General features: G+C 37.5%; 1 protein-coding gene across 3 annotated transcripts in view; it reads right to left on the reverse strand.

Moving 5' to 3' along the window:
- The window catches only part of pacs1 (phosphofurin acidic cluster sorting protein 1), a 146,788-nt gene that overhangs the window by 72,716 nt on the left and 59,146 nt on the right, over positions 1 to 14,926 (reverse strand). For all 3 annotated transcript variants that reach the window (XM_030162059.1, XM_030162058.1, XM_030162057.1), the window contains exon 2: positions 3,567 to 3,654. In XM_030162059.1, the coding sequence (XP_030017919.1) occupies positions 3,567 to 3,654 (88 nt within the window). The remainder of the gene's footprint in view (positions 1 to 3,566; positions 3,655 to 14,926) is intronic.

A 14,926-nucleotide genomic window follows, 5' to 3' on the forward strand; every position in this document is an offset into this window, starting at 1 on the left:
CAATATTATGTCTCAGATTCTCGTTTACACATGTGCATTACAACTTACAGATCAAGGTGGATGTAAAAAGGCACAAAACATTTCGTAACAGGCAGGATAATGTTAAAATTGCACTTAAGTCTCCTAAGACATTTCAGATTGTTCATATTTGTTCAGGTTAGTCACATTTCGTGAGGATAGTTTGCAAAAGTAAACATTTTTATACTGTAATTTTACATTTTTCACACTAAAACAAAGAGAAAATTTGGGGTTGTCATTATTTATATATTATTTTGCTATTTTATCGTTTTCTACTACTGTTCTCTAGTACCATCAATGAGAAGGTGGAGACAGTGTCTGCATAAATGTCCTTCTGTGTGGAGGGTACAATTCCAACTAAAATGGTCATGATATTTCCCAACACTGCCACCATGCAGGAAAAAAAGGAGGTCAATCAAGAGGTCAAGCATGCCATAAAGTGTGTTTTAATATTTTAGCTTGGCAAAGTGCAGCTCTCCTTTGCCCGAGGGGAACCTCTGCTCTGTTTGGCAGGACTTTAAGAACAGGGTGGCTGTGAACTCTACATCACTTCACACTAACCTCAACTCTTTTTTTTTTTTTTTTTACAACATTTGAAGAGGACAACAACTGAGCTGAAGACTTATTTCCTCACTCCATCCAGATGAATCAACCCTGTCTTTCAGCAGGGAGGAGGTGATGAGTGCTCTCAAGACTACAGGCCCCCACAGAGTCAGGCGTATTTGACTCTGCAGACATCCGTGAGTACTCGAGGTGGACTTAATGTGGACCCAAAGCAGACGTCCGCCAGACATGGCCGCGCAAAGCTGAATTTTTTACAACCGCGCAGACTCTGCGTACGCATTCTCAGTGTCACACAATAGACTGCTCGGTGGGAAGTCTACACATTGAGCTGTTTTCAATGTGAAATTGGTATGCCCGACTATGAAACCTCAAACATCTACGGACACTGCATGAAGACTCTGCACCGCTAACAGTACGCCTGACTGTGTGGGAGCCTTTACACTGCCTCTGGACCTGGGAACATCTGTAGGCAGACCCTCAGGCACTGTGCTGAACAGCTGGGGGGTTGTTCTCCAGCATGTGGAATCACCTAACATATGTTTACGGACGTGTAAAGAAGAGACAGTCAAAGCTTCCTAGAGGATTCTCCGAGACCTTCACACACCCTACAACAATGTTTTTCAACCTTGGGGTCGCCAGGAATACAAATGGGGGTCACCTGAAATTTCTAGTAACTGATAAAAATAATTTAAAAAAATCAATAAAAAGTATATGGTGAGTTGAGAGAGACAATCCCAATACATAAAAGACACAACAAACTGTGAAGCTGAAACTGAAGCACTGTGGTGCTGTTTATTTTTCAAATGTTCATTGTGGTCGGTTTCAGATGCTGCAGCTCTTTCATAATTCATAGTTTGAGTTCTTGTTTGTTCAGTATTAATTGTCAGCCTTGTAAATCCAAGCTGGACTGACTGTACATATCCTGACCAACAAAAAAAAAATTCTCACTTTGTGCAGTAATCTACACCTGGCTTTTCTGCCTCTGTCCATAATAATATACATTACATAGACTAAATGTCGTCTAAAATTAACGTTTATTTGCAACATAGTATAGCAAACTATTACATGATCAAAATCAAATTAATTTTAGCAAAAAAAATGTCTGAGTTTTGAATGTCTGGGGTCGCCAGAAATTTATGATGTTAAAGTGCGGTCACGAGCCATAAAAGGTTGGGAACCACTGTCCTACAAGGTGTGTTTCAGTAACACCTTGTCCAGGTTGTACGACACAGAGGAGGACAGCCACATTTATCCCCACAGCTGTCCAGCAAATGAACTCTGACCTTTCCCTGCTTCATCACCATTACCCCTCCGTAAACACTATTCCTGAACTGTACAAAGCACTTCATCACATCTAAGCACGTTACCACCGTTCACCTTTTCCCATTGCCAATGTACATTACCTAACATGTTTATGTTTAGATGTTTATTTTAGATGTCTTATGTCGTGCCTGTGTCTGATGCGGTGCTCTCTGTACCTTTTTAAATTGCACCTTGGGGATAAAAAAAGCTGAACTGAGATCGAGATTGAAAATAGACTACCAAAGCTAATGTTAGCAAAGGGGTTTAGATGGATCAAGTTAATGCCATTGTGAATATAATTCTCTAAAGCTGACATTCATCATGGGAAACCCCGCCCACCCCCTGCACCACACTGTGGAGGCCCAGAGTAGCTCCTTCAGCAACAGACTTTTACATTACCCATGCAAGGAGGAGTGATTACGCTGGTCATTCCTTTTCACAGCCATCACATGTTATAACAGTTCTCAATAATCTCCCCCTACATCACACCGTGCACAACCTCCATGTAAAAATGTAAATACTATTTAAATCTTTAATTTTAACTCTCTATTTATACAAACACCAAATTTCTCATTTTCTTTTATATTTAATTTCTCACTCGTCTGTGTTTTTTTTCTTTGCACTTGTTTGTTGTTTAAAATGAATGTTTTTGCATGCTGAACCCCTCCTGTTCAACCACTGTTCAATCCTAATTTAGTAACTGTAGAAGCTGTGAAATATCAGACAGAAGTAAACATACACGCCACTCGATAGACAGACAGACAGACAGACAGGATGTAACGATATGAAAATTTCATATCATGGTTACTGTGACCAAAATTATCACGGTTATCATTATTATCGCGGTATTATTGAAATTGTGCTCAAAATGTTCAAAAAGTACTAATACACACACTGACATAATTTAACCAAGTCGTATTTAAAAAAATAAATAAATAAATAACATAATTAGCACAATGCACTTTCTTTTGGCAGAAACATTCAAGTATTAACCCCTAGTGGTCTGAGCCTATTTTGGCTGTTTCTCAGTACTTTTGATTTTGCCTTTATATACTATATAAACAAATGTTTACTACACCCATGTTTGGGATCTTTTTTTTTTTTTTTCAGCACAACATTTATATCAACTGTCTATTATTTTTTCATTTTTTAACCTACTATATCAACTCAAAAGGACAAAAAACATTCAAAATATATCAAATCCGATTTGAAAAATGTATATAATTTATTGCATAAATAACATAAAGATGCTTAACGAACCTTTTCAAAGACATTAAAAGTGAATATTGGTTCCAAATATTAGGTATATAAAATTAAAATTGTAATAAATTAAAACTATTCTCAAATTTTTGACATGAAAGCATACCTTTACAGAGGTGTTTTCTGCGGTAATCAAACACGGTTATCATGATAATTAGAATTTAAACGGTAATACTAACCGTCTGCAATTTTACCGCGGTTTATCGTTATACTGGTAATCGTTACATCCCTAATAGATACACAGATAGATTGACAGACAGACATATTTATTTCAGTTAACAGCAGCAACATACAACAATTTTGTGTCTGAATAACTGAAACCCCAAGTTCCTCCCATAGACCTTTCCTCATACAATTAAAACTACCCCAATTTGCACATCTTCCCCCATCCCTGCTTGTCAGCTGAAGAGGTTTTCTTGTACCTGCAGTTTGACGGCAATGACAACGGAAGTGAGGTCTTTATCCAGCTCCTTCAGCATGATCAGCTTCTTCAGAGTCAGATTGAACAGCCTGCAGCAAAAAAGATAGAGACAGACATCAGACCACAGATTCTCCTCATGGTAATATGCCCTTTATTCACACTGTGAGTAACAAGGCATCACAGGAGTACACATTCAGCTGTAAGGAATGGGAGCAAAAAGCAGTGGAAAAAGAAAACAAATTACTATTACTGAGTTGTTTACATGTTTCACTCTGCAATATCTAGTCAGATATTTATGAGCATTAGTCTGTAACTGAAATAATTCCCACTGATGAACAGCTCGGCCTGGAACAAGCAAAATGTAGGGGAAGCTCAGGAGTATGTACTTAATGCATCTTACTGATGTTTTCCAATTTAAAAAAGAAGTTTGACAGAAAATGAAGAATGAAATGGAAGAGTGTTTTTTCTCATGCAGTGAAAATATGGCTCTAATGCGTATCAATGAAGATTCAAAACAAAAATTACCAACAGATGGAGAGAATGTGGAGATGTCATTGTAAATCATGCTCATGTCTTTTGGTTTTGTCCTAAACTTGCATCATTTTGGGATAATAAGATTAAGATACTGGGTTATGCAATCCCTAAAACATGTTTGGTGATGTATTTTGGATGCATTATTGGTAATAATGTTAGAAAAAAATGATAGATATTTGTTCAAAATACTATTAGCAGCCTGTAAAAAGGCTATTACCAAATAAATGGTGCAGATTATAACCTCCTACAAATAACAACTGGCTACAAATTGTGAATGGAATTTATGAGTTGGAGATTCTGACCCATAGACTGAGGACTCAAGAAGAGCAGTGTCATAATAAATGGAAGAAAAGGACAACAAGGTCATTCCATGGCAATTCAACCAATGGTCCCCACATGACCCCCTCAGAAAACTCTGAAAAAATTCACACTTGTTCACCTACCAGATAAACGAACAAATCCAAAATTTTAATGTCATATCTGTAATAGTTTAGGAGACACAGCCTTTTGAAAAAAAATTTTTAATTTTTTTTTATTTTGCAAATTTGCTTTTGAGCCAACTTTGAGGAGCTATATCTCCTTAGGTATTCAAGCCACACTGCTGAAACTCACTGTCTGGAGTGAAATCCCCCTGAAAAGACCATAGTTTGCATCAAAGTAATTGTAGGTGCCTTCATGTTTGGTCCATGAAGCCTTGAAATCAGGCGAAAAGGCTAATTCTTCCAAATGTCCTCTCTCTTCAGGCTTGCACTGTGCCAGAATGGATGAAAGTAGAGACCTCATTTTTTTTTGCATGGATTCTTATGGTCAAGATGCAACAATATACTGCAAAAAGACTACATTTCAATGAAAAGTGTTGCTGTGAGGCAATGAATAAAATGGGTCGATTTCAATTTTTCACAAAAATACTCTTTATTTGAGCACCCAAATTACCATGTGGCCAGTTAATGAAAATTTTGACATTTTTACCATGACTTCATATATGTTTGAAGATGTTGTGCACAAAATTTTAGCTTTGGGATAGAACTGGATCTGTTTTTAATATTTTTTTTACTGCACAACTATATTTTCTCCAAATTGTATACAAACGCAGGTGTAAATGGCATTTTTAACAGTATAATGGCATTGATTATTGCACAAGTTATGATAATACTTGAGATATTTGAACTAGGGTGTGGAACTGCATGATGGTTCAGACAGAATAATTATAGATTTCCCAGAACTGGCTCAGGTTGATGCCTGTAGTAGAGACTTCTCGGAAATTGGATGGAGCTGGTCAGTTGACCCAATTTCACCAGGGTCAATGCATGTATTAGACAAGCATTGAAGGCTCTGAAAGAATGCAATAAAAGGCATTAAATATATTTTATGGTGATAAGGAATTTCTCACTGTTTTGGTTAGTCTGATTAAGAAGATTTTAACAGAGCAGTATGGAGTTCAACAACAGCTAGAAGCATTAAGCTAAAAGGCCATTATGAAGTCACAGTGAGGTTGACCTTTGACTTTTCAGGATATAAAATGTCATTATTTCATCATATGAAATTTTGCTGTAATTACAAATTGTCATTTTGAAAGGAAATGTGGGTTTTTCAAGGTTCATTTGTCACCATTAGCTCAATTCCCTCACTCTTATTTATTCAAGCGTCTATTTTTATAGTGAGTCGGTCTCATTCGCTGCTCTGTGTTTGCCCCCCATTCCACAGGAGGTGGCAGTGGGGGGGACTGAGCATGCTCAGATGTCTACAGAAAGAACCAGGTCTATTCTATCAGCATGTTTGGAAATATTTCCTATTGAGCAAACGGTTGAATTTTTATGGATATTTAAATAAATCATACATTCAGAACGCTCACCACAGACACGTCAGGGGTTAAAGGGTTAAATAAACGATGAAAATAGACCTGGAGAATAAAAACTAAAAAATCCCACGTACAGATACAAAAGAGTGACATGCAAGAAAAAGCAGAGTGAGACAGACTGACAAAGGAGCAGCAACTGTTGGAAAAAAAAAAAGAGACAGAGGAAAACGACAAACAATGAAGGAGATGCGTGGACAGTCATGATTACAGAGAGGAGGAAAGATGGAGGAGGGACGAGGAGACAGGAAGATAAAGGGAGGCCTTAGCAGACAGAGGAGACGACAGCAGCTGACACAATGTAGAGACGAACACATGAACTATAGCACAGTGTAAAAGTAGAAAAAAGATAAAGGTGGACAGACAGAGTGAAGAGCAAAGCAGACGTGCAATTTAGAGAAAGCATGACATAATGTAAGTATCCGATGAGCAGTTTAAATTTAAAAATAATATAACCAAAAGTGGAATAATATTAGAATTACTCAAAAATCACCAGTGTTAAAATTGTAGACTTTGCTCCTTTGCAACTCAGTATAAAGTGTTTAGAAACAAAATATGATCTTCTGTTTTGAGTTTTTCATTATATGATCTTTGAAAGGTCATGAAATGTAGTTAACAGACTTATTTTTCTTGTAAATGACAAAAAAAGGGATGAAAGGATTTTAAAATACAACTCAAACTAACAAATAAATAAATGTGAATATTTTTCTAACCATCAAAGCATATGATATTTTGACATTTTAATTTGCATAATAGTTACCAGTGACTAATGATGAAGAGTATGGTTTTAGGGTACATATATGGGCAATATGTATGGTATCTGTTACCTTGGTGCAATGGTCTTTTTGTACTATTTACTTATGGACAGGTAATGAACAAATCGTTTAAATGATCATTAGCTGCAGCCTTCGACAGCACAATCAAAGTTCATTTAAAAGGGTACCTATAATGACTTTTCATTGCTACCTATTTCAAAAGATCCCACATAATTCTAGCGTTTGTGTCCGGTCACAAGCTGTTCCAACATCGGTAGCGACAAGGGATGCAAATTATCAATTAATCCATTAATCATTAGTTGGTTGACCTTATTGATCGATTAACGATTAAATGATATGTGGCGATTTTCCTGATAACCTGAATTTCTCATTCGATCAGGTCTATAAGAAAAAAAGCTAAATATTGTTTATATACTTCATGAAAAAAGCATGTCATATTCCTTAATGATTGATTTATTGTACCATTGGATACAGTACAGGCAATGACATTTATGGAGTAGAACTAAAGAAATTCAGCAGAGAAATTCAATAAAATAAATGGATCTGAAGAGGGGCAGTTTAGAAGAAATGGGCATTTCTGAGTTTGCATCACTGACATGATGGAGCAAGATTTCAGCGGAGATTGCAGTCGATTAACTGTTTACATCCCTAGAATAGACTGATTAAAAAGTATTTTTCTAACCATCAAAGCCAGATGGTTGCACATGACGTTTTGACACTTTAATTTGCAAAAAAAAATACCAATGACTAATGGTGAAGAGTTATGGCTTTAGGGTACATATATGGGCTATATGTATGGTATCTGTTACCAAGGTGCAATGGTCTTTTTGTACTATTTACTTATGGACAGCTAATGCACAAATAGCTTAAATTATTATTCACTGCAACCCTTGACAGGACAATCAAAGTTCATTTAAAACGGTACCTATAATGAATTTTCACTGCTAGCTATGTCAAAAGATCATACATAATACTAGCATTTCTGTCAGGTCATGGGTTGTTCCAGCATCGGTAGTGACGCTAACTCTCTGACTTGTCCGACTGGTTGGACTGTAGCAGACACCAGTCTAAGATGACGCGTTATCGGATCCAATAGCTAACCATTTACAGCCATTTCCTCCAAATTTCTAATCACAGTTTGCTTCTTGAACACAAGCTTTACACTCAATCTCCCTCACTGACTACTACTTGTTTACTCGCACTTGATCAGCCGGAATCAACTCCGGTAAGTCACTTCCAGCTGGCAATGGCTCCTCCCATAAGTTCTGCCCCCGATCTGTAATTCATGTAATAAAAAGGTCCATTGTGGTGCATTTATGGTGATTTTTTTATTGAATTTGCACCTGTCTTGCTTATAAGTAATGCACAAAACACAATTAATGTTGTAAGCATGACCAGTACAAGTACATAAAAAAAACTGCAATTTATAGAATGCTTAGTCAAGGTTTTTCCATATATATGACCTCATCTAAAACCAAGTAGTGCAACACAAACACACTCTTACTTCAAAGACAGCGTTTGATGACACCTCTATAGATTAAAGGGCCACAGAGTGCAGAGAAATTGCACAGTCCATTTCCAGACACACTCGTCCACCATCAGCGTCCTCTCATCTCATCTGGGCGTCCCTCCAAATCCACCCAAACCAGTTACTGCCTTTCATCTTTCTCTCAGCGTCCGCATCCCTACATCCCAACACCTAAATGGACCAGTAGCTCAACCGCTGATGCAACCTGCCGCAAAACCACATCAACAAAACACAGAGTGGCCATTCTCCTCTGTCCCCCAGGCTCCGGATCAAAGCAACCGAGTACAAGTCCCGCTTAAAGCTACTGGATGTGAGAAAATGAATTACGATGGGGGGGCAAAAGAGGCCAGCAGGTGATCTGAAGCAGTAAAGGGAACATGGAGAATCAAAATGGAAACTTAAAAGGCACCGTACTGACAAACATACCATGGGAAGAACTTGATGGCGGTGGATTCTGATGTGGAAATTCTGACTTAATATTATTGCCACCAACAAGGACTAATTATAAAACTAGATTAGTATTTATTATTAACTCTGCCAAGGAATGGTGGAGGTTATTACCTCCACCAAGGAGGTTATGTTTTTGCCGGCGTCTGTCTGTCTGTCTGTCTGTCTGTCTGTCTGTCTGTCTGTCTGTCAAACCTTCATGACTAAGACCATTTTAGGTAGTTGGCAAAAAATGCTACAGCACATTTATTTATTTATGCATTAAGCTCGGAAAAACTTCACACAAGCACAATCACAGAAAAATTATACACACTGAGCCTTTGTTATAAATACAGATTACATCCAAACCGGTCTTTCCACTTCAGTAGAGTTTGAAATATAAACACAGATTAAAATTTAATATACGCTATCTTTCTGTGAGGAATCACAAAGCATGACAGTTCCCCACTCTTGATAGAACAGGGTTCCACCTTGCCAGTTTGTACACATCAGGACATCATCGGGCTGTTCGTCCTTGCTGAGGTTTTCCACTCAGAGCCGTATCAATCACAGACCTGACAAGACAATAAATATTTACGATACAACTGGGGACTTCATCATTGCCCATCACAACTGAGGCTTAGTGTTAATGCTGGCTCCTAAAACTCCTACAGAGAGTTGATGATTATCAGTCTCCATCAAATTCTTAACCAATTCTCTTATCGAGTCCTGATCTAGATTTTGTGTGCAGGCCTGTATTATAGCAACACTGTTTCATTATTTGTGAGTATGAACAAAGTGTAGAAACAGAGGTTCATGAACTTTTCCAGCTTGAGATCCAAAAGACAAATTCCAGGGCCGATAACTTATAAAAATACACCATGAACTGCAACTGCACAAACATTTTTACTGACTGTTTCTCTCTCAAAACAATGTTGAATAAACTCTGAACTGGACCAGAAATCCAGTTTGTTTTACACAAGCAAGAAAAAAGACTAACCGCAGTTTTGTGGAGTAAAAAAATTAAAAGAAATGTTACGTGTTGTAGTTGTAAGATAAAGGTGAAGACCTGCCTCTTCTGGTTGTACTCCATGGAGCCTCATTTTGAAAAAAATGTATTGCAGTCTATGGCAAGAGGCAATACTTTTTTGCCATTATTTACACTTATGATGTTTGTCTGTTTAAATGATAATTTTATAAGTTAAGAGGGTCACAGTTTATTGAAGTGGCAGACTGTGAAAATATGTTAATAGAACACAGTGGTGGGCCAAGTACTTCACAACTAGGCCTTCAGTCATGCTCTACCCACCTTACTCCACCTTTTTAATATTAATACTATACTGTAACATTAGTGTTATTGACATACTGTAACATTTAGGGATGTTCCGATCCGATCTACAGATCAGTATCGGCTGCTGTTCTGGTATTTTTTAGAAGATAGGATCGGATTTAGTCACGAGATCGGGCCGATCTGGACCCAGTTCTGGGGAAAAGGTAAACACAAGTTCTGCCCCCTCAAATAAAAGTTTCCGAAGGTAGGGAAAAGGAAAATTAGCCGCACAATAGCGGGAGACTTAGAGGATTTAGTAAAACTTCTATAGGTTTCACTTCCACTAGGTTTCACAATGTGAGTCGGATTTTTTTCAACCTGCGGGACTTTTGTGGAATTATTTGACCCGACCCAACCCAACCCACCCAGCAAATAAACTGACATTCTTTTGACCCACCCGAACCTCACTAGCGTACGGCGCAGAACACACCCCCATATGATACCATCTTAATGTTTTAGTTCAGGTTCCACATTCAGCCCAGTTGTGAGCTCAAGTAAAATAATAGCATAATAACCTACAAATAATAACTCCAAATTTAAATCAAAATTTTATTGTAAAAAGTCGGTATCAGATCGGTATCGGCAAATCTAGTCCTAAAAAAATCAGATTGGAAGCAAAAAAAAAAAAAATCCAGATTGGGACATCACTAGTAACATTAGCACATGACAGTGCTAACATGATCAGCCCAGTTTGTCAGGATGTAAAGTAAATGTCGTATCATGACGTAATATCAAATTACTGTATATTTTTAATCAGAATATTTATTTTGGGGACATAACTTTTTTTCCAATTTTTTTCCCATCAGCTGCACACGCATGCAACTTCCAGTGATGCAATTATGACGTTCATCTCTACTTAAACACAAGGTACTGGTTGTTCTGAATCAGTAATGCGTCAGTGTTTAAAATCAGCAGAACCTCTCACTTTACTGCAGTAATTAGGTATACTGTGGAACAAAGCAACTACACAGTAGATAATTAATATCACGATGTACCAAATGAAAAAACTCAAAAATTCCCCTGAAACGAGCAGTAAATTTTTGCTCATTAAATTTATGCATAGACCTGAGGGATTTCTCCAGTGGTAACTTCTGTTTTCAAATGAAATACTATCAGATTAACAACAAACAGCTTCTTGGAGGAAAATAAATAAATGAATAGGTGTTTTGAAGCCTTTTTTTTAAAATCAGGTTTTCTTTGCTGCACAATAGACAGAGTCACTTCGTTTTGACCCTTGACCTGTTAACTACAATAACTCTCTCAGTCAACGCTAAACCCCCAAACGGTCATAACTGTCATACACAGGAGTGCTCATCTGAGGAAGTAACACAGTAAATGTAAAAACAGAACACCTGACACAAACACCTCCGCTCCAGTCCTGTTCTCACTTCTCTGCCCTGTCTCCTCAAATATTCACAACACATTACTATCAGTTCCAGCCAACGATCAGATGAGAGCAGAGGATGATCCATGTGACTCCACAGAGCACAAAGAAATTTGAGATATAACTCCAGAGCATTTGATTCTACAGTAAATAATGGAAAATAAGCTCATAGCATTATTGTTCTTATACAAATGAATAAAACCTGCTTGAACACCACAGATCATGGGATTTAAATGACTGCAAGGCATAATGGGAAAATGCAAGGCAACTTGTGTTTTAGTGAATCAAACTAACAAGGACTCTGATGAAGACCAAACAGGATCCAAATCTTCACCAAAATCTGCTTTCAATACTGATAATAGGTTTCATGTATACAATACAGCTTGAACTATTCACCTGAATGTCATTAAGAGTCAAATGTAGTTAGTACCTATAATATGATTAGAGCTGAAACGATTAATCAATTAGGTGCTTGAAGCCAATGCAAAAATTCATGATTCGATTAATCGACTCGAATTGACTGAAGGGAAATATTCTATTCCAGTTTTCCTGAATTGAAGCTTCTTTATGCGTCACAATAAGCATCTGTGTGAAACACAACAGTGGAACCAATGTTTAACAGCAGAGAAATGAAGGAAACAAAGCTTTGATTCAGGAGAATTGTGGTTGAATGATTTTTTTTGGATCACTTTGAGTCGATTAATCGTTCCAGCTCTAAATATGATATCTTACATTTGAAAAGCAGGTAGTAAACGATCAGAAAAATCCAGACACAAATACAAATTACAGCTGCAGATAGCAATTATCATTAGGGCTACAACTAAAGATGATTTTAAAAGCTGATTAATCTGTAGGTTATTTTAATAACTAATCGATTCATCAGCTAAACACAAAAGACTCAATTCTCAAAGATCAGTATTTAATCCAAAGCAATATAGGCTGCAGACAAGTCACTAATGATCACACCCCTGCAATGGCTTCAGGTATAGTTAGCAAGCACTAGCCCGCTACCTGTTATCACTAGAGACTAGCAAGCTACAGTCTTCAACCAGCTCCAGTTATAGGCTATCAAACTAGTGTCGTATGTATGAGTTCCAGTCAACGATAGGTAATGTTAGTCTGGTGGCCTGGTAACCGGAGATGGATGAAAATGTTATAATTATGGCAATAGTGTCTAATAACTAGCTAGCAGGCTAATGTAATCACGACAGGTAGGCTATCTTAAGCTAGGTTTAGATTACGGTCGCAGTGACCACAGCAGCCCTGTTTGCCCAAAATGTACTGTGCCGTGGGATTTTTGCCATTTTTACCTCCGTCAAGTGAAACGGCAGAGATTATGTTTTCGTCGGTCAGTTGGTTGGTCGGTGTATTTGTCTGTTAGCACGAGAACTCAAAAAGTTATGGACGGATTTTCATGAAATTTTCAGGAAATGTTGATACTGGCACAAGGAATAAATGATTAAATTTTGGTGGTGAAGTTTTGTTACATAAACAGCACAATATGTTTCAGCCAAAGGAGGCTGCCCAGCATCTGAAGCCTCAGTCATGCTGCTCTGTATTTTCCTCAGTTACACTACACAGTATGTGGGCATACGTCACTACTAACGTGCTCAAGATCCAACGAATCAACTGCCGAATTTGTTGTCAACTCTTTTAAGAATCGATTTGGATCAATTTAGTCGATTCGTTGTTGCAGCACTAATTATCACTGGACCTTTGAACATGTGGTCTGGTGGGCTGTAGAGGGGTTTTGCGGCAGGTATGTAGACACCTCCTCCATCACCAGTAACATATTTAATCCAACTGGGGGACTTTGTGCTGGACATAGGGCATGGGTCCAAGAAGCTTTTTTGAAATCTGGAAATATTACACAAGGGCACCAAATTTGGCCAATGAAGATAGATGAATGACTGAATTTGGAAAGTCACCCAGGTTAATTCTTTTGTTTGTTAAAGGACAATGACAGAAAATTGCCAAGGTCCTTCTTCAGTGTCTAGTTTTGTGAGGTTCTGATGAAGTTAAGCCCCTTAAAAAATTGCATTCTCTAGTAACAGCGATGAAGAACGCTTACAGTTTCAAGTCTTTGCACTGGTGAGGCAGAAATTCAGTCCAAACTAAACATCTTCACTGCCTGGAGGGTAAATATGTAAACAGCTGTACATAGAAGAACTGTTTATTTCAACAGGTGTGAGCAAAGATGGGTTAGGCATTTACTTTTGGTGCACAAGATATGAGGAAACAGTGCCATGGTATTGTTCAAAAATAATGAACAGTATTTACTTACACTGAATCATAGTTCGCTAAATTAAAGTTGGCACTGTGTTTGTAGTGACCCAAGTAGGTATGACCCTTGTTGGTTGGTTGGTTATATGCAGGTACCACCCATCTGGCGAGTACAAAGGACTAAACAAAGAATCAAAAGCCTTGGCAAATACTTCTGAACACTTTTGTAAGGCCGCACATCATCTGGAGGATTAGACTCACAGCACCAGGTCTCCAGTTGAAGGTTTACGGAGTCACATGATCAATAAAAACACACACACACATATACTGTACTGTTGGTGTCTGCACCAGAAGTGAAAGTTGAGGCTAAGTAAGTAAGTAAAGTTAATTTATATCACACTTTTTATAGAAAGAAATCACAAAGTACAAATGTGGAAGTGACTTTGATTGCACTTCCTCTAATGCGTGCTGGATTTAAAAAAAAAAAAAAAAAAATACTGGTAATAGTTTGTGTTTTCTTGTGAAACACATTTTTCTGACGACACATTAGTTTCACTTCCACAATTATTAGCAGCTTTAAAGGTTTAGCCTTACTGTTTTTGTTTGACAATGGGTTTGATGTTAATTTGTATTTCTGAGGTTGACTCCATACTAAAAGTTATTTGTTGCAGCCTTGTTCTGTTGCATCTGTCAGGGGGAAGTTCAAATGGGCAAGTTTGTGTTCCCTCATGTTTGAAACGATACAGTTTTTATCTGTACAGTTCATCAGGTTGTCGCCATAAGATCCAACCAAGATGAGTGTGTTTGGCACAATGAGCACAGTCTTACATCCATAGGTCTGTACTGGCGAAAAACCCACGGTATTTCTATAGAAATAACCTCATTCATGCAAGAAAAGTTGGTGAGAAAAAGTTCACAAACCTATTTTTGCAAAATACCAAAACAAAAATGCCAGATCTGAGTCCTCAATAGTCCACAACCCACAGGATGACATAATGGTGGCTCTGTCCACCTCTTTTATTCTGTCATTCATCTGTCTGAGTGAGCTATGGATCAAGGTTATTATCGTTAATGAAAATTCACGAAATGACGAAAACTAGCATTGAAAAAGCATTTTCGTTAACTAAAATAATTAAAAACTATAATGAAAAGAAAAAAACAATAACTAACTGAAACTGTATCGTGTGCTTACAAAACTAACTAAAACTTATAAAAATTAAGGATAAAATTCCCTTCGTTTTCGTCTTTGTCAATGTTGGATTGATACGAAAGTGATTTATTTCGCTCTAGCTATTTTAGCTAGCG

Source organism: Sphaeramia orbicularis, chromosome 18 (assembly GCF_902148855.1).
Source record: "Sphaeramia orbicularis chromosome 18, fSphaOr1.1, whole genome shotgun sequence".
In the NCBI taxonomy this organism is placed as follows: Eukaryota; Metazoa; Chordata; class Actinopteri; order Kurtiformes; family Apogonidae; genus Sphaeramia; species Sphaeramia orbicularis.